The sequence below is a fragment of the Mucor velutinosus genome, assembly GCF_035048745.1.
Source record: "Mucor velutinosus strain NIH1002 chromosome Unknown tig00001569, whole genome shotgun sequence".
Taxonomy (NCBI): domain Eukaryota; kingdom Fungi; phylum Mucoromycota; class Mucoromycetes; order Mucorales; family Mucoraceae; genus Mucor; species Mucor velutinosus.
The window spans coordinates 1169828-1196463 of record NW_027041921.1 but is presented as its reverse complement, the minus strand read 5'-3'; the positions used below and the strand labels follow the sequence as shown (position 1 = coordinate 1196463).

General features: G+C 44.4%; 4 protein-coding genes across 4 annotated transcripts; 1 reads left to right on the top strand and 3 right to left on the bottom strand.

Moving 5' to 3' along the window:
- Positions 1-388: 388 nt before the first annotated feature.
- On the bottom strand, positions 389-1171 carry ATC70_012582 (uncharacterized protein; the record flags this gene model as incomplete). The annotated part of the gene is made up of 2 exons (XM_064831753.1): positions 389-801; positions 979-1171. 2 exons carry the CDS (start codon positions 1169-1171, stop codon positions 389-391), a joined length of 606 nt encoding a protein of 201 aa, XP_064678033.1.
- A 665-nt stretch (positions 1172-1836) lies between these two features.
- On the top strand, positions 1837-4624 carry ATC70_012581 (uncharacterized protein; the record flags this gene model as incomplete). The annotated part of the gene is made up of 13 exons (XM_064831752.1): positions 1837-1953; positions 2022-2125; positions 2193-2293; positions 2352-2481; positions 2558-2960; positions 3018-3149; positions 3209-3276; positions 3331-3462; positions 3516-3685; positions 3740-3952; positions 4004-4141; positions 4198-4305; positions 4359-4624. The coding sequence occupies 13 exons, from the start codon at positions 1837-1839 to the stop codon at positions 4622-4624; spliced, it is 2082 nt and encodes a 693-aa protein (XP_064678032.1).
- Positions 4625-4682: 58 nt separating this feature from the next.
- RBG2 (Ribosome-interacting GTPase 2) lies at positions 4683-5293 on the bottom strand (the record flags this gene model as incomplete). Its single annotated transcript, XM_064831751.1, has 2 exons — positions 4683-5098; positions 5155-5293. The coding sequence occupies 2 exons, from the start codon at positions 5291-5293 to the stop codon at positions 4683-4685; spliced, it is 555 nt and encodes a 184-aa protein (XP_064678031.1).
- A 245-nt stretch (positions 5294-5538) lies between these two features.
- ATC70_012579 (uncharacterized protein) lies at positions 5539-25578 on the bottom strand (the record flags this gene model as incomplete). Its single annotated transcript, XM_064831750.1, has 11 exons — positions 5539-7445; positions 7506-19295; positions 19359-19874; positions 19934-22426; positions 22496-22792; positions 22874-23383; positions 23453-23695; positions 23763-23999; positions 24062-24820; positions 24871-25230; positions 25359-25578. 11 exons carry the CDS (start codon positions 25576-25578, stop codon positions 5539-5541), a joined length of 19332 nt encoding a protein of 6443 aa, XP_064678030.1.
- Positions 25579-26636: the final 1058 nt, after the last annotated feature.

Genomic DNA, 26636 nt, shown 5'->3' with positions numbered 1-26636 from the left:
CTTAAAGACAATCTGTCTTTTATAAAACTGCACAAATGAGTTGCATTTTCCACCATCAAACATCTAGAAACGCTGCTCTTAAAAACAGAGTAAACACAAAGCGGGACTCACTACGTGTCAATTGTACCAAAGATGATAAGAATCAGGCTTGTGTACCCATTCTTAATTGGTTGTATTTGTTTGATATATAAAATGATATTTTGTTTATTGAACAGAGAAAGTGTAGGCTTCAATGTTGTGATGGGAAATGGAGTTGAATAGAATATAGGAAAGCCTCTATACCAAATCCTTTTTTGTAGTATGCATTTGAATTTCCAATAAATATACATTTACTCTATCCAGATATTATATCCCTCCCTTCAGTATTGCCCAAGATTTGATTAGGTTCTTACTCTTTGTGAGACTTCTTGGCATCAGCAACAGCAGCAGCAGGGGCATCAGCAGTTGCAGCAGGAGCAGCGTCAGAAGCACCACCAAACATGTTGGCGAGGCCACCAAAAGGATTCTCGGCAGCAAAAGGTCTAGAGAGGTTACCTTCGGGAGCATCACCCCACAAATGAATCAACGCTTCTTTATGAGTCAACAAGTTCTTGATAGGTAAAATAGATTGCATCAAAAGAGGTTGAGTAAACTTGAATTGCCAGTGCATAACAGAGATGATGAGAATTGAGGTGACGGTAGATTGAATGAATGACTTGACTTGATCAACATCATAATCTCTCACGGTGGTGGTAATAGTCTCAGGAGCTCCTTCAGCTTGGCCAGGTTTTTTGGGTGCATCGTATGTCAAAGAGGTAGTATCTATTATAGAATGAATCAGCTTACAATGATTTTTACCCAAAAACTGTGTGCGTTTTTTCAATATTATTCCTTGACTTTCCAATGGCCTTCCATGCCATACCACACTCACTCACGCGTAGAAGCAACCCTCTTACTGAAGCAATCCCTCTCCAAGCAGCCCTTGTACCAAACACTTACCATTCTTCTTTTTAATAAGAGTGATCAAACCATAGGCCATAGCGACGACAAGCACTTGAGCACCGTAGTAACCAATTCTGGCAAAGTTCAAGACATTAGGATCTTCCCAATCAATCTTCTTGGCGAGTTGCATGGAAACCAAAAGGAAACCCATGTTGAACATGGGGTTGGTGATGATACTAGGAGAACCCATTGTGGCAGATGTGATGAATGTGTGATAGTAAGTGGAAAGAAAAAGAAGAAGAGAAAAAAACAATAGAAAAGGGTTTTTATCGTATTTTTAAATGCGCACAACCTAAATTTTTGCCTTGTATAAGTGTTTCTATTGGTTTAAGAAAGAATAAAGGTTCTGCTCGAGGCAAAGGTGTAGCTCTACTGTCGGTCTCAATGCTGGCTATAACAGATCCATTGTACCCTCGCATCCTAGAGAGTTGATCAAGGGGAGACGAGAAATGCCATCTAGTCCAGTGTTCTGGCTTGATTTACTATTCTACAGCACTATTAAATGCCATTTGCATCTCCTTGCCATTGAAAAGCAAAGGATGAATGCAACTGTGATCCTACCGATGTACCCACTGGCAATGCCATTCATCCCATTATACCAGAAAACAACAGACGCACGCATCCGCCATCAGATGTGCAAGCATGATTGCTCTATAGAGCCTTCTTTTGTTGTTTACACTTACGTCACGTTTCTCTTGCTTATTATTTATTTCCCCTTATTCAAGTGATATCCCTTTTCCTCTTCTTTCTTTTCCTTTGATTTACTACTTTCTCTTTCACACAACATCTCATCACACAGAACATTGTGCATTTTCTTGTAATCAGTAGATTTTATTGCATGTTTATTCAATCATAATGTCAGACCAATCAACGGAATATACATTGCCTGGCGTGCTGCACTATCTGCAAGCAGAATGGAGAAAGTTTGAGCGTGAAAAGAACGAATGGATGATTGAGAGAGCTGAACTAAAGGTTTGCATTTCATGGAAAGGATCTCTGTTTCTGCATAAAATGCTAAAAAAAAAATGGTATCAACCAAGGCTCGCATTGCCCTGCTAGAAGGAGAGAGGAGAGGTGTTGAAAATATAAAGCTGACTCTCATGAAGAGAGTTAAAATGCTAGAGTACGCTCTTAGACAAGAAAGGTACGTTATGATGGTAATCTCGGCTGGTTGGTTGTTGTTGCCATGGTGTTAACTTTTTTGATTTTAGGAAAAGACATGCTAGTGTAACCACGACAAATACATCAGACGATCCACCTGCTACTACTATAACTACAACTACAAACCCAACAACAACTGATAATAATATACGTAAGTACAATGCAAAAAGAGGAATCGCCCGGAAAGATGCTGACTTGACATACGGTAGCTTCCACTATTTCTACAACGATGCCACCAGTCGCATCAGCAACGACAACAACAGCAGCAGCATCTTCACCATCAGCACCTGCATTCACGGATAACAAATTGAAAGAAAAGAGTCGCGAAGTACTGAAATCGTAAAGTTTGCTCTCTCGTTTACTATCCTCACGTTGCTTAAACTAACATCCCCCTTAAAAAAAATCCTTGTTTTAGATGTCTCCAAGAAATCAATTACTTGACCTCATTTCCAAGCAAACTTCCACTAACAAATGCATTGACCTCACGTTCACCCAACTCATCAAATGAGCGTTCATCTTCGATTCGTAGAGCGCCGCCTCCACCCAGCAACAGCAGTAATCAGAACTCACCCGTGCTTTCTGCTGCAGGTTCACGCACACAGCAACGCAGTGAGAGCAAATCATCTTCTCCATTAATGTCACAATACAAGCACAATTCCAAAAGCAATGGCTCGAGCCCCATTCCCAAGAAATCAACGCTGAGCCAGAGGGATGATGTGGATGTCGAAGTTCCAGCCAACGTAGATGAAGTAGCCATGATCAATAACATCAAGGAGGAAAAGGAACACTATTCTGCATCACAGGATAGTAAAGCATTGGTAAAGTAGGATATATGGAATATGCATAAGAACAGCTGGATTGATGAATTGCAACAGTCTCAGCAAATACAAGAGAAATTTCACTTGTCAGAGGAAAAGGTAATGAAGTTGCTCAGGTATGCTAGTAAAGGTGGACAAAACAAGGTGGACCACGAGCGTTTGTTAGCAGGTGATTTCGATCCCAACCAAGTAAGTTAATTCATTGTTTAAGGAGAGTGTGTCGTAGTAACATCTACATCCTCTCGTAGATTGGTGATATCGACAGCCATCAGCAGTTACAGCCAAAGATATGGAAACCTAGAGTAACAATCAAAGGGTACTTGGATGAAAGGAATTTTCTGCTGCAAAAGTGCTTATACAATATTACTAGGCATCTAGACTCGATCCGAGCTGTAGGATTTCATCCAAATGAAATGATTGCTGCATCAGGTTCGGACGATGGCACTGTCAAAATATGGAATCTACAGAGGGCAACTGGCAAGGACGGAAATGCGACCAAAAAGTAAGTTCAGTATGAGCCGAGTCGAGGAAATGGGCAGCTAAGCAACATTGTAGAGGCTCACATGAGGAAGCAGACCCCAGCATCACTTTCAGAGGACATACCAACGTAGTGACATCAGTGGCCATATCAGCCTCACAGAACAGAGTGTATTCCGCGTCCTTGGATTCAACCATCAGAGTTTGGAACTTGCCTAAGGAAGATAGAGGACCATTCTCGCCTGTTGGTAATAGCTCAAAGTGTGGACATGATTGGCCTGATATTGACAGTGTTTCTCTAGACCCCTCATTGAACGTAGCGACGTACGTTGGTCATACAGATGCCATTTGGGACTTTAAATTATCGCCAGATAATTACGATGACAACCTGCTAGCATCAGCCTCAGCAGATGGTACCATCAAGCTTTGGGACACACAAACAAGCGGAAACCTACTAAAGACTTCATGGGCATTTGATGGTATTTCGAAAGAGGAGGATTCTCGCAAGAATAGAGGTAAAATGTACTTTTGAAGTAGTATAATCAGAGTCTCATATCACTCAATAGTTGCACCAACGTCGCTCGACTTTTGCCAAACAGACGTGAATAAGATTGTCGTGTCATTTGCTAATGCTAAAATTCGACTATATGACATTGAAACAGGACAAGTTATCCTCACATTTAAGGGCAGTGATGATTCGTATGGTATGCAGGTTTGAGTGTTCAAGGCCGAGTGCACCGTATTGACCGTCTTTTTATAGACAATACATTTGCTACACAGATCAACCGCATTATATCGCATCCAACAATGTCTCTCATAGTGTCAGGGCATGAAGATCGACACATACGATTCTATGATTTAAAGTCAGGTAAGGGGAATAGACTCCAATTTGAGATATGTATTGACTCGTGCTGTTACTAGGTGAATGTACACAATCCGTGTCTGGTCATCTGGATGCAGTTACTAGTCTGCACATTGACTCCACTGGTAAAACCATGGCGTCTGGTGGCCATGATTCCTCGATTCGCTTATGGAATATAGCGTCAAAGTCCTGCATACAAGAATTCTCTGCTCACCGCAAAAAGGGAGACGAAGGTGTCTTGGATATAAAGTTCCATAAATCATTCCCCTGGATGATCAGTGGTGGTGCAGATGGTATAGTCAAAGTGTATCATCGCGGCTATTAAGCATTGCATACATACATTTATAATGCAACGTTTATATTAAAAAAGTGGCATATAGTGTTTAATTTAATTCAATGACAAAGTCTTTAAAAAACTCCTTTGATCCATTCTTATCGTGGCCATACATATAGTGGTCTTCAAACACGCATCCTTCTGTCTCCAATTTGGCCTTTTTATCTGCTGTGTTCTGATGATCACCTGAGCCACCTCCAAATCCCCCCAAGCTGTAATCTGTTGCAATGACTCTATGACAGGGAACTGGCAACGGACAAAAGGGATTTTGGCGCAGTGCTTGACCTACAGCTCGCGGTGCTGATTTCAGAGTGTCGCTTAGTACCTTGTAAGATGTAACTTGACCCTCTGGAATCTGTAATACAAGGTCATACACCTTGTATTGAAAGGGAGTTACTCGTTTTCCAGTCTTGATATTGATGAACTCGCTTCTCTCCAACTGAGATTTGGGGTATTTCTTAACAGCTGTATAGTGTCATAAGAAAACAAGATATCTTCACTTTGGATGCAGATCAACTTACTTTTAACATCATCATCTTTCGCTACAAATGTTTGAACAATGGACTTCATATTGCTAGCAGACTTTTTTTGAACGGCCTTTTTGATATTGGATTGAGCAGGTTTCTTTGCTTTAGCGTTACGGGAGCGTAGTTGAGCCATGTTTGCAAGACTGGTGTATAAAGATGAAAGAGATTGAAATAGATTTGGCTGATCATGCTGCGCAAAATGACATTCAGCAAGCAGTCAAGATCGACCAGCAACCTGGATAAGGTGCTTGGCACTGACTGCATGAATCTCACTTGGAGACATTTAACTCACTGAGATGGACAAACATTTAACAAGCTTGGAAATTAAGTTTATAAGCATTTATTTAAGAGATGAGATATTCATGATAATATAGCTGTTTAACCAATGATGGCATGGCTAACAGATTCAGCCGCGTCGGCTACAGTGGATACGACTCTTTGGAACCATGAGCGGGAGACAGGAACTTCAACTTTGGTGGTGGTGCACAAAACCTTGGTCTCATAAAAAGCTTCAAAGCTCTCGGCGAAAATATCCAGACCATCGAATTCAATGTCGAAGCTATGCTCCTTCTTTCCAGTAGAAAATCTGTTGAGTGATACAGTCTTGGAGCCGTAAGCTTTGGCAGCTTCGAGAATTTCTGGGTTGGATGAAATTACAGCAAGCTCGCTGGCCTTCTCTAGACCAAGAAGCATAGCAGTGTTTGAGACAACTGTTACCTCAGTGCTGGTGCCGTTATTGATAGTACAAGCAGCAAACATGTCAGCTGTGAATTGAGCATGCCAGCAGAGACAACCACTACGAGCAAGTTCCATCATGGTACGGATAGTGAAAGCATGAGAAATAGCAACAGCATAGACACCTTCCAATTGCTTGATCTTACGAATGCTAGCAGAGGCATCTTCAAAGAGCTCAAGATGGAGCCAGGCAGAGGAGAGAGCTCTCATTTCAGATTCATTAAAGGAGGATTCAATAGAGAATTCAGCCAAAACCAACTTCAAGGCAGCAATCAGTACATAGATGTCCATTTCAGAGTGCTTGGCCTTCAAACGTTGCTCAAGATAGAGAGCATACCAGCGAATAACAAATGCGTCAACATCGATATGGGAGAGAGTGCATGCGTTCTTCTTTTGTGCGACCAATTGATACCAGGCCTTGGAGATAGTAAGGCGATAGTTGACAATAGTGTCGACTACATCAAAAGCAAACACCTTGACGTCTTTGAAAGAAGCTGGAATTTGAGCAGTTTCGACCCAGGTAACAGTCTTATCCTCAAAGCCAGCAGAAACAGCAGTTTCAATAGTGTAATCAAGAGCTGTCTGTGTCTTGCGTCTTGATTGCTCCTCGACAATAGCGATTTTTTCTTGAATGGCTTCAACATCGGTGGTGGATGCAATCTCTTGAATGGCAGAGACTTGCTCAGTAACAATGACATAGATGCTATCCAAAGATTCGATAGCTTGCTTTTGAGAGTTTTCAACAGTGGAAGCGACTTTGCTTGAGCAGGATCCAGAAACAGAGTACTTGAATTCAACAGAAGACTTGGATTCGTTGATAATAACAGCAGCTTCTTTAAGAGCATCAGCAACAATGGCATCGACCTCTTTCTTGTAAGAAGTGGCAGAGTTGATTCGAATAGATCTAATCTTGGCAAACAAGATATCGTACCAGAAAGCAAGCTTCTTTTGAGTTTCACCAACAGCGCAAGCTAAAGCCTTCTTGGTCTGCTCTTGAGCATATTCAACAGACTCATATACGACCTCTTGTTGCTTGACTACTAGTTGGGAAGACTTGGAGACATCAACGACGACTTCAGAGCCACCAGCAACTTGACCAACTTGGACCTTGGTAGCATTAGACTTGGCAACTTCGTATACTTCAACCTTGGCTACGGAGAGTTCATGGGAGATAGTCTTCTTAAAATCTTCCTTGACGGCGTGAACATCGATGTGGTGGGTCTTGATATCGCCACCTTCAGCATAACATTCATCAACTGAGCTCTTAATGGAAGACACTTGAGTTTCAATGGATCCTTGGAGTTTCTTGTAGAATGAAGACCATTCTCTAGAGTTGGAGGAAACAACAGTTGCGTTTGAAGAGGACAATTCATGTTGAGACTCTTCGATAATGACCTGGAGCTTCGCCTTCTCTTGAACAATGACCGCCTCGACATCCTCAGCACAATCGCCCACCTCGAGCATGGAGGTTACCTTTTCCACAAAGCGAGCAAACCAACCATAGACAGAATCAGTAACCTTTTCATAATTAGTGCACACCTCAGTGGTATCTATATTTTTAGGTTAAGTGGTTAGGCGGTTAGGCGTACAATACATCATTGAACACTTACATAAATGGCTATCCTTCGAGACGTAAACAGTATCCACGCCAGAAATCTTGCTTCCTTGATCAACACCAACAACACCAACAACAACTTCTCCAGCAACATCAATCTTGGTTTTGCCGCCAACTGCAGCAACGCCAGTTTCAGACACATTAGATTCAACAACGGAAACAGAAGTATGGCCTTCGCTAACTTGAGTATCAACCTTGGTGCCTTCGACAATGACAATCTTATCAGAAGCAGTAGAAGATTTTCTGTCGTCGACAGAGACAGAACCAGAGCTTGAACCAGCAATGACGCCGGTAACAACGCCAGCAACAACACCAATGGCAACACCTCCAGCCACTGTAGTCTTACCGACATAATCATGTTCTTTGACAACTTCACCAACTACAAGTGACTCAGTCTCTTTGACAGCTGTGTCCATTTCAGAGTCCTTTGAAATAACCTCGATAGATTCAGTATTCTCAACATCAGATACATTGGTGACAGTATCAATCTTGTCAGAACCAGAAGCCCCTGCAACAATAATAGCACTATCCGTCTTGGTGCAAGCATCCTTCTCAACAGTAACAATGCTGGTAGATCCAGATTCTTCGATATCAACGTTCGTCTTACTAGAGAAACCACCAAGGACCTTGGTACCGATAGAAGTTGATTCGACCGTCGTGGCAGTATCCTTCTCACCAGCAACGATAGTGACAGAGCCAGATTCTTCAGTAGTAACATCAACCTTGCCAGCAGAACCACCAGCAACTACAATACCAACTGCAGAACCTTCAGCCTTAGTGATGGTGTCCTTCTCACCAGAGACAATGTCGATAGTAGATGACTCAGCCTCAGTGATTTCAGTGGTAGTGGTGGTAGTGTCCTTCTCACCAGCAACGACAGTGACAGAGCCAGACTCTTCAGTGGTAACATCAACCTTACCAGCAGAACCACCAGCAACTACAATGCCAACTGCAGAACCTTCAGCCTTAGTGATGGTGTCCTTCTCACCAGAGACAATGTCGATAGTGGATGACTCAGTCTCAGTGATTTCAGTGGTAGTGGTGGTAGTGTCCTTCTCACCAGCAACGACAGTGACAGAGCCAGACTCTTCAGTGGTAACATCAACCTTGCCAGTAGAACCACCAGCAACTACAATACCAACTGCAGAACCTTCAGTCTTAGTGATGGTGTCCTTCTCACCAGAAACAATGTCGATAGTAGATGACTCAGTCTCAGTAACTTCAGTGGTAGTGGTGGTAGTATCCTTCTCACCAGCAACGACAGTGACACAGCCAGACTCTTCAGTAGTAACATCAACCTTGCCAGCAGAACCACCAGCAACTACAATACCAACTGCAGAACCTTCAGCCTTAGTGATGGTGTCCTTCTCACCAGAGACAATGTCGATAGTAGATGACTCAGTCTCAGTGATTTCAGTGGTAGTGGTGGTAGTATCCTTCTCACCAGCAACGATAGTAACAGAGCCAGACTCTTCAGTAGTAACATCAACCTTGCCAGCAGAACCACCAGCAACTACAATACCAACTGCAGAACCTTCAGCCTTAGTGATGGTGTCCTTCTCACCAGAGACAATGTCGATAGTGGATGACTCAGTCTCAGTAACTTCAGTGGTAGTGGTGGTAGTGTCCTTCTCGCCAGCAACGACAGTGACAGAGCCAGACTCTTCAGTGGTAACATCAACCTTACCAGCAGAACCACCAGCAACTACAATACCAACAGCGGAACCTTCAGTCTTAGTGATGGTGTCCTTCTCACCAGAGACAATGTCGATAGTGGATGACTCAGTCTCAGTGATTTCAGTGGTAGTGGTGGTAGTATCCTTCTCACCAGCAACGATAGTAACAGAGCCAGATTCTTCAGTAGTAACATCAACCTTGCCAGCAGAACCACCAGCAACTACAATACCAACTGCAGAACCTTCAGCCTTAGTGATGGTGTCCTTCTCACCAGAGACAATGTCGATAGTAGATGACTCAGTCTCAGTGATTTCAGTGGTAGTGGTGGTAGTATCCTTCTCACCAGCAACGATAGTAACAGAGCCAGACTCTTCAGTAGTAACATCAACCTTGCCAGCAGAACCACCAGCAACTACAATACCAACTGCAGAACCTTCAGTCTTAGTGATGGTGTCCTTCTCACCAGAAACAATGTCGATAGTAGATGACTCAGTCTCAGTAACTTCAGTGGTAGTGGTGGTAGTATCCTTCTCACCAGCAACGACAGTGACAGAGCCAGACTCTTCAGTGGTAACATCAACCTTACCAGCAGAACCACCAGCAACTACAATACCAACAGCGGAACCTTCAGTCTTAGTGATGGTGTCCTTCTCACCAGAGACAATGTCGATAGTGGATGACTCAGTCTCAGTGATTTCAGTGGTAGTGGTGGTAGTGTCCTTCTCACCAGCAACGACAGTGACACAGCCAGACTCTTCAGTGGTAACATCAACCTTGCCAGTAGAACCACCAGCAACTACAATACCAACTGCAGAACCTTCAGTCTTAGTGATGGTGTCCTTCTCACCAGAGACAATGTCGATAGTAGATGACTCAGTCTCAGTGATTTCAGTGGTAGTGGTGGTAGTGTCCTTCTCACCAGCAACGACAGTGACAGAGCCAGACTCTTCAGTGGTAACATCAACCTTACCAGCAGAACCACCAGCAACTACAATGCCAACTGCAGAACCTTCAGCCTTAGTGATGGTGTCCTTCTCACCAGAGACAATGTCGATAGTGGATGACTCAGTCTCAGTGATTTCAGTGGTAGTGGTGGTAGTGTCCTTCTCACCAGCAACGATAGTAACAGAGCCAGACTCTTCAGTGGTAACATCAACCTTGCCAGTAGAACCACCAGCAACTACAATACCAACTGCAGAACCTTCAGCCTTAGTGATGGTGTCCTTCTCACCAGAAACAATGTCGATAGTGGATGACTCAGTCTCAGTAACTTCAGTGGTAGTGGTGGTAGTGTCCTTCTCACCAGCAACGACAGTGACACAGCCAGACTCTTCAGTGGTAACATCAACCTTGCCAGTAGAACCACCAGCAACTACAATACCAACTGCAGAACCTTCAGTCTTAGTGATGGTGTCCTTCTCACCAGAGACAATGTCGATAGTAGATGACTCAGTCTCAGTGATTTCAGTGGTAGTGGTGGTAGTATCCTTCTCACCAGCAACGATAGTAACAGAGCCAGACTCTTCAGTAGTAACATCAACCTTGCCAGTAGAACCACCAGCAACTACAATACCGACAGCGGAACCTACAGCCTTAGTGATGGTGTCCTTGTCACCAGAGACAATGTCGATAGTAGATGACTCAGTCTCAGTAACTTCAGTGGTAGTGGTGGTAGTGTCCTTCTCACCAGCAACGGCAGTGACAGAGCCAGACTCTTCAGTGGTAACATCAACCTTGCCAGTAGAACCACCAGCAACTACAATACCAACAGCGGAACCTTCAGTCTTAGTGATGGTGTCCTTCTCACCAGAGACAATGTCGATAGTGGATGACTCAGTCTCAGTGATTTCAGTGGTAGTGGTGGTAGTGTCCTTCTCACCAGCAACGATAGTAACAGAGCCAGACTCTTCAGTGGTAACATCAACCTTGCCAGTAGAACCACCAGCAACTACAATACCGACAGCGGAACCTACAGCCTTAGTGATGGTGTCCTTCTCACCAGAGACAATGTCGATAGTAGATGACTCAGTCTCAGTAACTTCAGTGGTAGTGGTGGTAGTGTCCTTCTCACCAGCAACGATAGTAACAGAGCCAGACTCTTCAGTAGTAACATTAACCTTGCCAGTAGAACCACCAGCAACTACAATACCGACAGCGGAACCTTCAGCCTTAGTGATGGTGTCCTTCTCACCAGAGACAATGTCGATAGTGGATGACTCAGTCTCAGTAACTTCAGTGGTAGTGGTGGTAGTGTCCTTCTCACCAGCAACGATAGTAACGGAGCCAGACTCTTCAGTGGTAACATCAACCTTACCAGCAGAACCACCAGCAACTACAATACCAACAGCGGAACCTTCAGTCTTAGTGATGGTGTCCTTCTCACCAGAGACAATGTCGATAGTGGATGACTCAGTCTCAGTGATTTCAGTGGTAGTGGTGGTAGTGTCCTTCTCACCAGCAACGATAGTAACAGAGCCAGACTCTTCAGTGGTAACATCAACCTTGCCAGTAGAACCACCAGCAACTACAATACCAACAGCGGAACCTTCAGTCTTAGTGATGGAGTCCTTCTCACCAGAAACAATGTCGATAGTAGATGACTCAGTCTCAGTAACTTCAGTGGTAGTGGTGGTAGTATCCTTCTCACCAGCAACGACAGTGACACAGCCAGACTCTTCAGTAGTAACATCAACCTTACCAGCAGAACCACCAGCAACTACAATACCAACTGCAGAACCTTCAGTCTTAGTGATGGTGTCCTTCTCACCAGAAACAATGTCGATAGTAGATGACTCAGTCTCAGTAACTTCAGTGGTAGTGGTGGTAGTATCCTTCTCACCAGCAACGACAGTGACAGAGCCAGACTCTTCAGTGGTAACATCAACCTTACCAGCAGAACCACCAGCAACTACAATACCAACAGCGGAACCTTCAGTCTTAGTGATGGTGTCCTTCTCACCAGAGACAATGTCGATAGTGGATGACTCAGTCTCAGTGATTTCAGTGGTAGTGGTGGTAGTGTCCTTCTCACCAGCAACGACAGTGACACAGCCAGACTCTTCAGTGGTAACATCAACCTTGCCAGTAGAACCACCAGCAACTACAATACCAACTGCAGAACCTTCAGTCTTAGTGATGGTGTCCTTCTCACCAGAGACAATGTCGATAGTAGATGACTCAGTCTCAGTGATTTCAGTGGTAGTGGTGGTAGTGTCCTTCTCGCCAGCAACGACAGTGACAGAGCCAGACTCTTCAGTGGTAACATCAACCTTACCAGCAGAACCACCAGCAACTACAATACCAACAGCGGAACCTTCAGTCTTAGTGATGGAGTCCTTCTCACCAGAAACAATGTCGATAGTAGATGACTCAGTCTCAGTGATTTCAGTGGTAGTGGTGGTAGTGTCCTTCTCACCAGCAACGATAGTAACAGAGCCAGACTCTTCAGTAGTAACATCAACCTTGCCAGTAGAACCACCAGCAACTACAATACCAACTGCAGAACCTTCAGTCTTAGTGATGGAGTCCTTCTCACCAGAAACAATGTCGATAGTAGATGACTCAGTCTCAGTAACTTCAGTGGTAGTGGTGGTAGTGTCCTTCTCACCAGCAACGACAGTGACACAGCCAGACTCTTCAGTGGTAACATCAACCTTGCCAGTAGAACCACCAGCAACTACAATACCGACAGCGGAACCTACAGCCTTAGTGATGGTGTCCTTCTCACCAGAGACAATGTCGATAGTGGATGACTCAGTCTCAGTAACTTCAGTGGTAGTGGTGGTAGTGTCCTTCTCACCAGCAACGATAGTAACAGAGCCAGACTCTTCAGTAGTAACATTAACCTTGCCAGTAGAACCACCAGCAACTACAATACCGACAGCGGAACCTTCAGCCTTAGTGATGGTGTCCTTCTCACCAGAGACAATGTCGATAGTGGATGACTCAGTCTCAGTAACTTCAGTGGTAGTGGTGGTAGTGTCCTTCTCGCCAGCAACGACAGTGACAGAGCCAGACTCTTCAGTGGTAACATCAACCTTACCAGCAGAACCACCAGCAACTACAATACCAACAGCGGAACCTTCAGCCTTAGTGATGGTATCCTTCTCACCAGAGACAATGTCGATAGTAGATGACTCAGTCTCAGTGATTTCAGTGGTAGTGGTGGTAGTATCCTTCTCACCAGCAACGATAGTAACGGAGCCAGACTCTTCAGTGGTAACATCAACCTTACCAGCAGAACCACCAGCAACTACAATACCAACTGCAGAACCTTCAGCCTTAGTGATGGTGTCCTTCTCACCAGAGACAATGTCGATAGTAGATGACTCAGTCTCAGTAACTTCAGTGGTAGTGGTGGTAGTGTCCTTCTCGCCAGCAACGACAGTGACAGAGCCAGACTCTTCAGTGGTAACATCAACCTTACCAGCAGAACCACCAGCAACTACAATACCAACAGCGGAACCTTCAGTCTTAGTGATGGTGTCCTTCTCACCAGAGACAATGTCGATAGTAGATGACTCAGTCTCAGTAACTTCAGTGGTAGTGGTGGTAGTGTCCTTCTCACCAGCAACGACAGTGACACAGCCAGACTCTTCAGTGGTAACATCAACCTTGCCAGCAGAACCACCAGCAACTACAATACCAACTGCAGAACCTTCAGTCTTAGTGATGGTGTCCTTCTCACCAGAAACAATGTCGATAGTGGATGACTCAGTCTCAGTGACTTCAGTGGTAGTGGTGGTAGTGTCCTTCTCATCAGCAACGACAGTGACAGAGCCAGACTCTTCAGTAGTAACATTAACCTTGCCAGTAGAACCACCAGCAACTACAATACCGACAGCGGAACCTTCAGCCTTAGTGATGGTGTCCTTCTCACCAGAGACAATGTCGATAGTGGATGACTCAGTCTCAGTGATTTCAGTGGTAGTGGTGGTAGTGTCCTTCTCACCAGCAACGATAGTAACAGAGCCAGACTCTTCAGTAGTAACATCAACCTTGCCAGTAGAACCACCAGCAACTACAATACCGACAGCGGAACCTTCAGCCTTAGTGATGGTGTCCTTCTCACCAGAGACAATGTCGATAGTGGATGACTCAGTCTCAGTAACTTCAGTGGTAGTGGTGGTAGTGTCCTTCTCGCCAGCAACGACAGTGACAGAGCCAGACTCTTCAGTGGTAACATCAACCTTACCAGCAGAACCACCAGCAACTACAATACCAACAGCGGAACCTTCAGTCTTAGTGATGGTGTCCTTCTCACCAGAGACAATGTCGATAGTGGATGACTCAGTCTCAGTGATTTCAGTGGTAGTGGTGGTAGTGTCCTTCTCACCAGCAACGACAGTGACACAGCCAGACTCTTCAGTGGTAACATCAACCTTGCCAGTAGAACCACCAGCAACTACAATACCAACTGCAGAACCTTCAGCCTTAGTGATGGTGTCCTTCTCACCAGAGACAATGTCGATAGTAGATGACTCAGTCTCAGTGATTTCAGTGGTAGTGGTGGTAGTATCCTTCTCACCAGCAACGATAGTAACGGAGCCAGATTCTTCAGTGGTAACATCAACCTTGCCAGTAGAACCACCAGCAACTACAATACCAACTGCAGAACCTTCAGCCTTAGTGATGGTGTCCTTCTCACCAGAGACAATGTCGATAGTAGATGACTCAGTCTCAGTGACTTCAGTGGTAATGGTGGTAGTGTCCTTCTCGCCAGCAACGACAGTGACAGAGCCAGATTCTTCAGTGGTAACATCAACCTTACCAGCAGAACCACCAGCAACTACAATACCAACAGCGGAACCTTCAGCCTTAGTGATGGTATCCTTCTCACCAGAGACAATGTCGATAGTGGATGACTCAGTCTCAGTGACTTCAGTGGTAGTGGTGGTAGTGTCCTTCTCGCCAGCAACGACAGTGACAAAGCCAGATTCTTCAGTGGTAACATCAACCTTGCCAGTAGAACCACCAGCAACTACAATACCAACTGCAGAACCTTCAGCCTTAGTGATGGTGTCCTTCTCACCAGAGACAATGTCGATAGTAGATGACTCAGTCTCAGTAACTTCAGTGGTAGTGGTGGTAGTGTCCTTCTCGCCAGCAACGACAGTGACAGAGCCAGACTCTTCAGTGGTAACATCAACCTTACCAGCAGAACCACCAGCAACTACAATACCAACAGCGGAACCTTCAGTCTTAGTGATGGTGTCCTTCTCACCAGAGACAATGTCGATAGTGGATGACTCAGTCTCAGTGATTTCAGTGGTAGTGGTGGTAGTGTCCTTCTCACCAGCAACGATAGTAACAGAGCCAGACTCTTCAGTGGTAACATCAACCTTGCCAGTAGAACCACCAGCAACTACAATACCGACAGCGGAACCTACAGCCTTAGTGATGGTGTCCTTCTCACCAGAGACAATGTCGATAGTAGATGACTCAGTCTCAGTAACTTCAGTGGTAGTGGTGGTAGTGTCCTTCTCACCAGCAACGATAGTAACAGAGCCAGACTCTTCAGTAGTAACATTAACCTTGCCAGTAGAACCACCAGCAACTACAATACCGACAGCGGAACCTTCAGCCTTAGTGATGGTGTCCTTCTCACCAGAGACAATGTCGATAGTGGATGACTCAGTCTCAGTGACTTCAGTGGTAATGGTGGTAGTGTCCTTCTCGCCAGCAACGACAGTGACAGAGCCAGATTCTTCAGTGGTAACATCAACCTTACCAGCAGAACCACCAGCAACTACAATACCAACAGCGGAACCTTCAGCCTTAGTGATGGTGTCCTTCTCACCAGAGACAATGTCGATAGTAGATGACTCAGTCTCAGTGATTTCAGTGGTAGTGGTGGTAGTGTCCTTCTCACCAGCAACGACAGTGACACAGCCAGACTCTTCAGTGGTAACATCAACCTTGCCAGTAGAACCACCAGCAACTACAATACCAACTGCAGAACCTTCAGCCTTAGTGATGGTGTCCTTCTCACCAGAGACAATGTCGATAGTGGATGACTCAGTCTCAGTGATTTCAGTGGTAGTGGTGGTGGTATCCTTCTCACCAGCAACGACAGTGACACAGCCAGACTCTTCAGTAGTAACATCAACCTTGCCAGTAGAACCACCAGCAACTACAATACCAACTGCAGAACCTTCAGCCTTAGTGATGGTGTCCTTCTCACCAGAGACAATGTCGATAGTGGATGACTCAGTCTCAGTAACTTCAGTGGTAGTGGTGGTGGTATCCTTCTCACCAGCAACGACAGTGACACAGCCAGACTCTTCAGTAGTAACATCAACCTTGCCAGTAGAACCACCAGCAACTACAATACCAACTGCAGAACCTTCAGCCTTAGTGATGGTGTCCTTCTCACCAGAGACAATGTCGATAGTAGATGACTCAGTCTCAGTAACTTCAGTGGTAGTGGTGGTAGTGTCCTTCTCACCAGCAACGACAGTGACAGAGCCAGACTCTTCAGTGGTAACATCAACCTTACCAGTAGAACCACCAGCAACTACAATACCAACAGCGGAACCTTCAGCCTTAGTGATGGTGTCCTTGTCACCAGAGACAATGTCGATAGTGGATGACTCAGTCTCAGTGACTTCAGTGGTAGTGGTGGTAGTGTCCTTCTCACTGGCGATGATGCCGATAGTGGTGGTGTCGGTTTGTTTAGTTGGACGGCTAGTTTCATCTGATACGCCGCCAACGATGATACTGACAGAGTCTAATTTATCGTTTTGGGTAGTAGATTTCTTGTTATCAATGATACCAACAGTTACGGATTCTGAATCATTGTGGATGATATCGACGTTAGAAGAAGATCCCTTGCCATGAGAAATAACTTCAGCAGCGATGCCAGCAGCAACACCAACCACAATACCAGAAGCTATGCCAGTGGAGATGTTGGATGTGGCTTCCCCAGTAATCTTACCGGCAGTGGTAGATTCGGTCTTTTCACCAGAAGTGATAGTGTCAACTTCGGTATCCTTGGCTACAGCAGATGAAGATTTTCCTGTTTCAATAACGTCAATAGTGGCGGAAGTAGATTTCTTGGCCTCAGTTTCAATGGAAGAAGTCTCCTTTTCGTCAATGATCTTGCCAGAGATGACACCCACAGTAACGGATTCAGAGCCTCCTGTGATAACGTCCACCTTGGATGAGGTTTCGGTTTCGCCATGAACAACACCGGTAGAGATTGAACCTGACTCCTTGGTGATGGTTTCAACTTGAGAAATAGTCTCACTACCAGAGATAACACCCACAGCAACAGAATCTGTGTCCTTGACAATGATATCGACAACCCTGTTCTCCTTCTCTTCGGTAACAATGGCTCCAGAAGCAGTAGTTGAAGTACTTGTGGTGGTAACTGAAACATTCTCCAAAATATAATCAATGTTCTTGATGATATCAATTTGTTCTTGCTCATTGAAAGTAGATTGACAAATCTTGAGAATGGATTCCTTGTCAGAATCAGCAATAGAAGCTCTGAATCTCTTCAAGTTGGCCAAAAGGTAGGTTTTCATGCTAATGTAGTAAGTAACAAGACGACGGCGTTCAGTCCATGAAAGGTAAGTGAGGCTAGAAGATAAGACAGACAACAAGGCAACAGACTCGTCAATCTTGGAGATGATGTCAAGTTCAGCAGCATCAACAATGGTCAAGATGTCTTCCTTTGTGCTAGAGCTAGATTCAACAGACCAGGAGATGTCCTTGTAAACGTTGGTGAACCAAGAAATGATGTAAGCCTTGGATTCAGCAAGTGTTGTGACAATCTCAAGCTTGGAGCTTTCAACTTCTTCCTCGGTGATTTGAACAGATTCCTCCTTTTCGCTTTCCAACACTTGAACAGCATCAACATCTTGAACAGTGTTTTTGCATTCATGGAACTTCAAGGACAAAGTATGGTCAACAGCACTAGTCATCTTGTTCCAGTTGTCAACAGTAGTAACTGTAGAGACATCCACATTAGAGACGAAATGGTCAATTTCAGACTTAGACTTCTCAATGACAGCGGTAATAGACTTTTCAAATGTCTTTTTGTACTCTTCAGAGAGGGTTGCAGAGCCAGATAAAGCAGTTGAAGTGGCCTCGCTAATCTCGGTCAATTGGCTCTGAAGATCCTTTTGAGAGTTCTCGATTAAAACGTCAATTTCCTCCTTCTTGGCGCCCTTCTTTGAGGCCTCAAAGATACGACCATACAGAGTTCTGAACCAATAGCGAATAGTAATTTGAATAGTGTCGACAACGACAAGAACGCCATCGACAGCTTCAGCTTCCGATTCGTAATGCTTGGCAACTTGTTGACAAGTAGAGCCAGTGGTGGTAGTGGTGTCCTTGGTGACAGCAGACTCCTTCTCGGCCTTGGCAATGATGCTTTCATACTTCTTATCAATAGAGTGACAACAGCCAGTGACAACAGCAGATACATCCAGGTGCTCGGAAGAAACTTCTTGGTCAGACTTCAATGTCTTGAGATAAGTTGCGGATTTGGTAAACACTTCTGTCTCAAGAGTAGACTTGGTCTCTTCAATGGTAACCTCCAATGCGTTACGCTCTTCCTTAGTGATAGAGGAACCGTACACTTCCAAGTATTGAGCAAAACGGCTATACAAGATTTGGCGATATTGTTCAATAACTTCGAGGTATTCCTTCTGAGTGCGGCAAGTAGATAAACGACGAATAAAGATGATTCTCCACCAACGAATGATCAGACGAGACTCGCGATAAATGATATAAGTGTGCTTGGTAGTTCTACGAGTAAGAACCAATTGAGACTTGTTGGTAGATTCAACTTCGCTGGCACCTTCAATAACAGCACCGTTTTCAATTTCATTGGTGATGTCAGTGATGGTGTTGGTAGTGGTGGTGGTTGTTCTCTTGCCAAAGATAGGGGTAGAGAATCTCCATTGAATAATCTTGACAGAGCTTGATGTTCTAGAGGAGCCAAGCAAAACGCGAGCACCATCCTTGAAACTGTCGCAACCAATCACATAAAAATCGTGGCTATCAAGCTCAATACGGCCCTCAGCTGTCAAATACCACTTTTGAGTGCTGACGCCAGCCTCGGCAGCATGGATAATGCTGGACTTAACGGCAACAGACCCTAGAAGCACATCATACAGTGTCAGTATTCAATATAGGCAGAGCTGTATACCACTCAAATTACCTTGAACATCAATAACAAACTTGCTACCATAGTTAATCAAAAGGCCGTCATTGTAAGTCCACAACTGATTCTTGAAAGACTTGAAATCCAATTTCTTCAATACCAGTTGAGAGCTAGATTCTTGAACAGAAAGAACCAGCTCGTCAGAACCCTTGTAGGAAGCCTTGATAAAGAACCAAGCAGAAGCAGGGAATACACCTCTGCGAGCAGTGGTGCTGGTCAAGATGCTCCAATCAGACTTTTGCTTACGGATCCAGGCATTGGCAGAGGAGATGGCCAATACAGATTTCTTCTGGTATTCAGCATCAGAGATGACAGGAATATGGAGCTCCAAACCTTGAGTCTCCTTGGAGGTACTATCAGAAGTGACATCCAAAGTGTAAGCACCAGACTTGGTACGAATGAAGCGAATGTAGTAGATGGTCTTGGAGATTCTGACAGAGATGGATCCATTGGCATGAATGTAGAAATTTTGGTTGAGCGTGTTATGAGAGTTTGACAAGATCCAGCGATGAGCTACATGGAAATCATGTTAGCGCGGCTTATTCTATCTTAACATGTATGCATATACTTACAATTACTCAAGACTAGACGAAGCATGTATCTGTAGTTAATTAAATAGCCATCAATGTAAGTCCACAAGAATCTTCTGTAGTCCAACTCGTGAGCAATCTCGTAGAGACCAATTTGACTTTGAGCAGAATCACCAGCAGCGAGGAAGTGGTTCTCGCTGCCAAAGCGAATAAAGAACCAACCTTCAGTGCCAGGCCATTGGTTTTGAGAGGTAACCTTGTGGCAGTAAGTCTCCTTGAGCCATTTGTAAGAGATGATAGCAGAAGCAGAGCTAGTGACCTTTTCAATCTTTCCAGATTCAATGATCTTGACGCCAGATTCACCTTGACTGACAGGGATCAATGCAGGCACCAAAATTTCCCAATGCTGTTCAGGACGAGCTTGCTTCTTGACAAGAGCCTTGGCCTCCTGAACATAGACATCAATTTGAGTGTACTTGTCAGAACGCTTAGTTTCCTTGAGAGACAAAACAAAGGAACGCTTAGACTTGAGATGGATGTAGCCCTCAGCAGAGTACTCCCAGGTTTGATCATCGAAACCTTCAGCCTTAGAGTTGCGTGTAGCAAGGTGAACACGCTCACCAGCAACAAGAGCAGCATTAGCAGCATCCAAGACCAACACACGGCCCTTGAGGTTCACCAAGAAGCCATTTTGGAAAGACCACATTTGACTAGCAAAATCAGTGGACTTCATTCTGGTCAACACAGCATAACTACCCTCCTTGACATCACCCACAACATCCAAAACATAGCCGTGCAAAGAACTCTTGATAAAGAAGTAACCAGAAGGATAGCCACCATGATGAGACTTGTAGCGAACAATCTTCTCAAAGCCAGTAGGAATATAGTTCTCTTCTAATTGGAAAGAGTCCTTGCGAGTCAACTTTTGAGATTTAGTAGAATCAGACTTCTTCAAGACAGGGCTAGCAGGCGCACTAGTGGTGTTATCCACCTTGGCAGGGGTTTCAACAGTAGCAACAATGTCAGTCTTGGCAGTGGATTCCACTGCAGTAACGGTGGCTATGGCGGCTTTCTCCTCTGTGGCAGGTGAACTAGTGACAACGTTGGCTGTGGTGCCAGCAGCAACAGCTACAACAGTACCAGCAGCGACAATAGCGACACCAGAAGCAGAAGCAGATGTGTTGGATGAGGATGATGGTGTTTGAACAGGCGTTTGGATCTCAAACTCACTATCATCAACAGCATCCTTCAATGCAGCTTCAGCTTCCTCTTGCTCCTCCTCCTCTTCTTCTTCCTCCTCTTCTTCCTCCTCTTCATCATTTAACTCCACATCCTGCTCCTTGACAGCAACGGCATGCTCCTCACAGTTTTCAATTTCTAAGCTGGATTCACCTTCAGTAGTAGTAGCACCAGTACGCTTACCAAAGATAGGCTTAGAGAAAGACCAGCGCAGCCATTCATCGGACTTCAAGGCAGAGACTTGCTTGCCATCTACATTAGTACGCACGATTCTAATCTTACTGATACCTACCTGAGCACCCTCAACAGATGCATCACCAGAGTGAGCAACACCAATACTCAGTCTCTCGTTGGATCTCAAATGAATTTCACCATTGACGCCAAGGTCCCAGAATTGACCTTCATTGAAAGCCTTCTCCTTGAGATAAACTTGTGATTGTTCACCCTCAATAGCAATATCCTCTTTGGCTTGAGCATCAAGAACAAAGCCAGTCTGCTCATTGATCAAATAGCCGTTGCTGTAAGTCCATAATTGCCACTTGTAAGCCTTGAAGTTCAATGAACGAATGACAATTCTGTATTGATTGGTAGTCTCATCGCGCTCAACTGTCAATGCCAATTTCTTGCTGCCATGAGCGCAACGGATAAAGAAGCCACCCTCAGGGAAGACACCCCAACGACGTACAATGGTCTTCTTGGTCACACGTTCATAGCGTTCAGAGCTGGACTCGGCGATGGAGCAACTGCTGCCAACCTTTTCAAATACGAGGCTGTCCTTGTGAGCTTGTTGAGCGGCAAAAGTAGTGTGGGTGCATTTGCTAAAGACGGGAGTAGCAAAAGACCATTGTTGATAATCGAGGCTCAAATCACCGCGCTTGATCAGTTTCAATTCAGCGCCTTCTTTGGCATGGCTACCAACAGAGCTAAGCACCAAATCAGAGTTGGAACGAGGGTGAATATGGCCATGGACGCTGAGACTCCACATTTGATTCTTGCGGCTGGAACGCAAAAACTTGGGGCTCCATTGAATGATATTGGCGTTGGAGAACAGCTTACCACCAGCAACATCAATCACATAATCAGTATCAAAGTTGACAAGACAGCCATCTTCACGGTATCTCCAGAGTTGGCGTCTGTAGATCTTGGAATCCAACTTGCTTAAGATCAGCTTGGCACCCTTTTTCTTGTCAGATACAGTCATAAGAAGACTATCATCACACTTGGAGCGAATAAAGATCCAGCCCTTGGGGAATACACCATATGAATGAGTGACCAATTTGCGCTCCACATCGTCGTCTACAAAACAACAAGAAAATGCGTCAATTTCACATGCTACCCTCTCCTTTTGATTACTGGTTTACTTACGTTTGCGAATAGTCCAGAGAGTCAATACAACTCTTTGGAAGCTGACAAGGTATGAAATCTCTCTCTTCTCTTGCTCGGAATAGCGGGTTTCGTATCTACCGTAGAGGATTCTCCAGGCATAATAGCTTGTAGTGACAATTTGAATGGTCCAGCTACCGTTGACTTGAACGAGCCCAAGACCGAACTGTTCGTCCTTTTTCGAAATAATAGTGCCGTCGGTTCTCAATGTCCATGATTGATGAAGATCGCCGCTCACTTCAGAGCTCAGTTGAAGCTTACCGCCTTGAGCAAAATTGTCTGTGTGGGGAAGAAGCAAAAAAAAGTGATACGAATTAGCGTTGCACAAATTAAGCAATCAAACCTTATGTAAATAGTTACCTTGGGCGCGCATGACAAGACCCGTAGCACAATGCACGAGATAGCCGTTGCGGAAAGTCCATTTGAAGATGCTCTCGCTGTTGATCTCCAATTTCTTCATGATCAAAGCAGATCCAGTTTCTGATTTCTCAGGAGCCAAAGCGTGACCGTCTGGGCCGCTAATGTAGAACTCGCCTTGAGGCCATTCAGCAACAGGTTGATGGACAAACTTCTTGGTTGTTGTGGTAGTGGTAGTAGTGATACGCCATTCTTTGAGGATGGCAATGGACCAGTGAGAGAGCGTTTGGATACCGGAGCGATAACCAAATTTGGGAATCAAGAAACCCCAACGCAGCTCTTGGGAGTACTTGTGGCTACAGAGGGTAAGACGATACTTGTTTTTACCTTGAGTCTCGACTGAAAGGGCTAGCTTATCGTCGGATTGGCCATATATAAGATAGCCATCGGTGGTCATATACCATTTTTGGGCGGCACTCTTGCTTTGAATAAGGTCAGCACCAATTGAAGCGGCTGTTTGACAGTCGGATCGAGATTTAGCATTAAAATTTCAGGGGTAAATTGATATTTGAGATGACTTACATGGTATATCAATGACGAGATCAGTGGCGTAGTTGATGAGTCTACCAGATGAATATGTCCAAAGTTGATGCTGCCAGTGCTCACGGTCAAGCAAGGTCAATTCGATTGAATTTTCGTTCTTTGCAGTCAACACGAGAGGGCTTTCAGTGGTTGAGCCATAGACAAAAGAGCGAATAAAAAACCATCCGGAAGGATAAGTAGCATAACGGAAGGTGTTGATTTTGGTAATAGCAGTAGAGGCAGCTATACAAGTATTTTAATTTGTTAGTCGTTTGTGCTACATTTGTGGTATTTATAGTTTATACTTTACTTTGCTTCTTTTTGAATACAGGTAGGACAAAATTCCAACATTGCTCCTTGTGTCCAGCCTTTCTCTCAGACAAGTACAGCTTGGAACGAACTGCCTCGCTTTCCTTAACAGTCAGAACAAACTTTCTGTTGACTTCGAGGAAAATAACACCTTCAGGGGTCAACGCCCATTGCTGGTTCTTGTTGTCCTTCTCCTTGCGGGTGTATTGGCAGATACTAGCGCCATTTTCAATGGAGCCTATTTGTTTGTTTATGCTGTGTTAATCTAAGTGGTTACTAAATGATCTGCAATATATTTACCACCGCGAACATCCAAGACCATGTTAGAAGCCTTGTTGATAATGTAGCCTTCACTGTATTTCCAGAGCTGACGTGAATAGTTGGAAGTATCAAGCTTGGTAGCAGCCACCTCGGCAGCAATGACACCCGTTTCTAGCACTGTGAGAACAAGACCGCGAGCTTGACTCTTGACAAAGAACCAACCATCGGGGAACACACCGCGCTGTTCAGTTTTGACAGTGGTCTCGGTGCTCTTTTTGAAGATGGGTAAAACAACGGTGAACTTTTGATGTTGATGTCCCTTGTTTCTCTTTTGCAAATGAAGATGAGCACCTTCACGATTACCAAACCAGCTTTCCTTGAAACCGATAACAAAGCCGTCATTGCTCTTCAAAGTAATCTCTCCTTCGGGGGACAAAATCCAAGCTTGAGATCTATCTTCAGCAGCAGATGAGGTGGTTTGAATGATATCAGATCCATCCTTGACGGCATTGCGCTCAATACCGAGAACGAGACCAGAGAATTTGTTGACAATGCGTTGAGATGCGACATCATAGGTCCAGAGCTGACTATCGTAGTTTTTCTTGCGAAGACTGTCGATGGTCAACTGAGTACCAGAGGTAACAGAAGTTTCGTTTTCAATGCTGATATACAAACCAGAAGCATCTGACTTCAAGAAGAAGGCAGTGTCAGGGAAGGACCCAGTGGGAACAGCATTGGCATCGGCATGATCGATGCTGGAACAGGTGGATTCAGCGGTAGAGTGGACTGAGCGAGTATCTACCATCTCAAATTAGTCATTGAGGCAGTACATCTCATATTTCACTTACCATCTTCCTTAATTTGAGCGACAGCAGGCACCTTGATGCTGGCAGTAGTACTCTTGACTGTACTGGAGCTAGCGCTTCTCTTCAAAGACTCGGATGATGCCTCCCTGACAACAGGAAGCACAAAATCCCAACGTTGTTCCTTGCGATCCAGATGGCGCTTGTCCACCAGTTGGAGATGGACATGGAGGCCTTCACGACGAGCAAAGAACGATTCCTTGATACCCAAAATAAGAGAGGGCTTATTAGCCAAGTAGATATGACCATAGGGAGAGAGGCCGAATTTTTGAAAGTTTAAATCATCCTTGACATTGCTACCAGCTTGGGTTTGTTGCACAATGTCGACGCCAGCCTTTGGTGTGCCTGTGTAGCAATACAATGCAAATGAAATAACGGAGTTAGGTACAACCATTCAAATTTGGAAGATCAGAAAAGTTAAATAAGCGCTGAATTCGGGATGATTTCCGTGTAGCACTTTCTCGTAAGCTTACCTTTAGCAACATCCATCACTTGGCCTGATTTCTTATTGACAAGATAGCCGTTGGGGTCATGTCTCCAAAGTTGAGAAGCGTAATCCTTGGTACGCAAAGTAGCAAGCACGATAGGGCTGCCAGATTCTTGAGATTCGTTATCCACCATCAAGACATAGCCATTGCTGTTGTTCTTGATGAAAAACCATCCCTCAGGGAATTTTTCGCTCTTTTCAAACATGTGTGTGTATATATGTATCAGTTAACCTTGGTTCTGTCGAGTTATGTACAAGTTACTGATGACAAGAAAGCAATAAAAGCTTATTTTTTCTGTTCGCAATGAAAGAAAAGAAAAAAGTATAGAAGAGAAAAAGAAAGGAAAACGAGAAAAGGTTGGTAATTAAAAGACTAAATTCATGGTTTGAATGGTGCAACGGCACTTGTGTGTAGTTCGATCTTGTTACTGGTGATGAGATGCCTATGAGGGCGTATAAGTGTACAAGTTTATTTGGCCTTTTGCAACCTTAATTTCGTGCTTCCCTTGTATCACTTGTTGCATCTATTTACTTTTCGATGCATACGTAGCCTTCAAAAGATGGATGATTTTAATTTAAAAGAAGCTGTACCATTTACATGTGTTGTATAAATCGTATCATTGAGTTTTTGCATGGCATTCACTGCAAACATCTTTGATCTACTCAGGGCAGATTCAACATGGCTGAATGTAAAGCCTAGGCTCTCTTCAGAACCTGGCCATCAAACATGCTCCAAGTAACAAGGAGAAACGGTTGATATGGATGAAATGTGTACGACTTTGAAGGAGAAAATTTCCATTATTTAGAGTCTGGCCGTAGAGAAACTGCCATTATTGAATGCTTTGAGTTACCATCGTCTTGCTCCTTCACCGTAGAGATATATTTAAGGCAACCTATGTTACCTTCAAAGGGCTTAATTATGTGATGTTTGTCTCTCTTTGTGTATCGTATTTGCTGCAGCATCAAAATTAACATTAAAACTGCTACCAGCTCAAAGATACATGCTATGTGTGTTGTATTTTGTGTAAATAAGAAAGGCATATCCATGCAATGCCATGTCCTGTGTAAAGTTAGTATTCTGCAGGCGTCTCGAGCTCTAGTAATTGTTGTCTCCTTGCTGTTTGTTTTTGTTGGGCTCTACATAATGACATACTTGATACAGGCAAGGCAAATCCTTTGGTTATGGTAAACAAATCGAATACATTCAGATGCTTCTTTGTTGATTGTTTCACAAAAATGCTTAATTGGTCTTGAGGCTCTATTT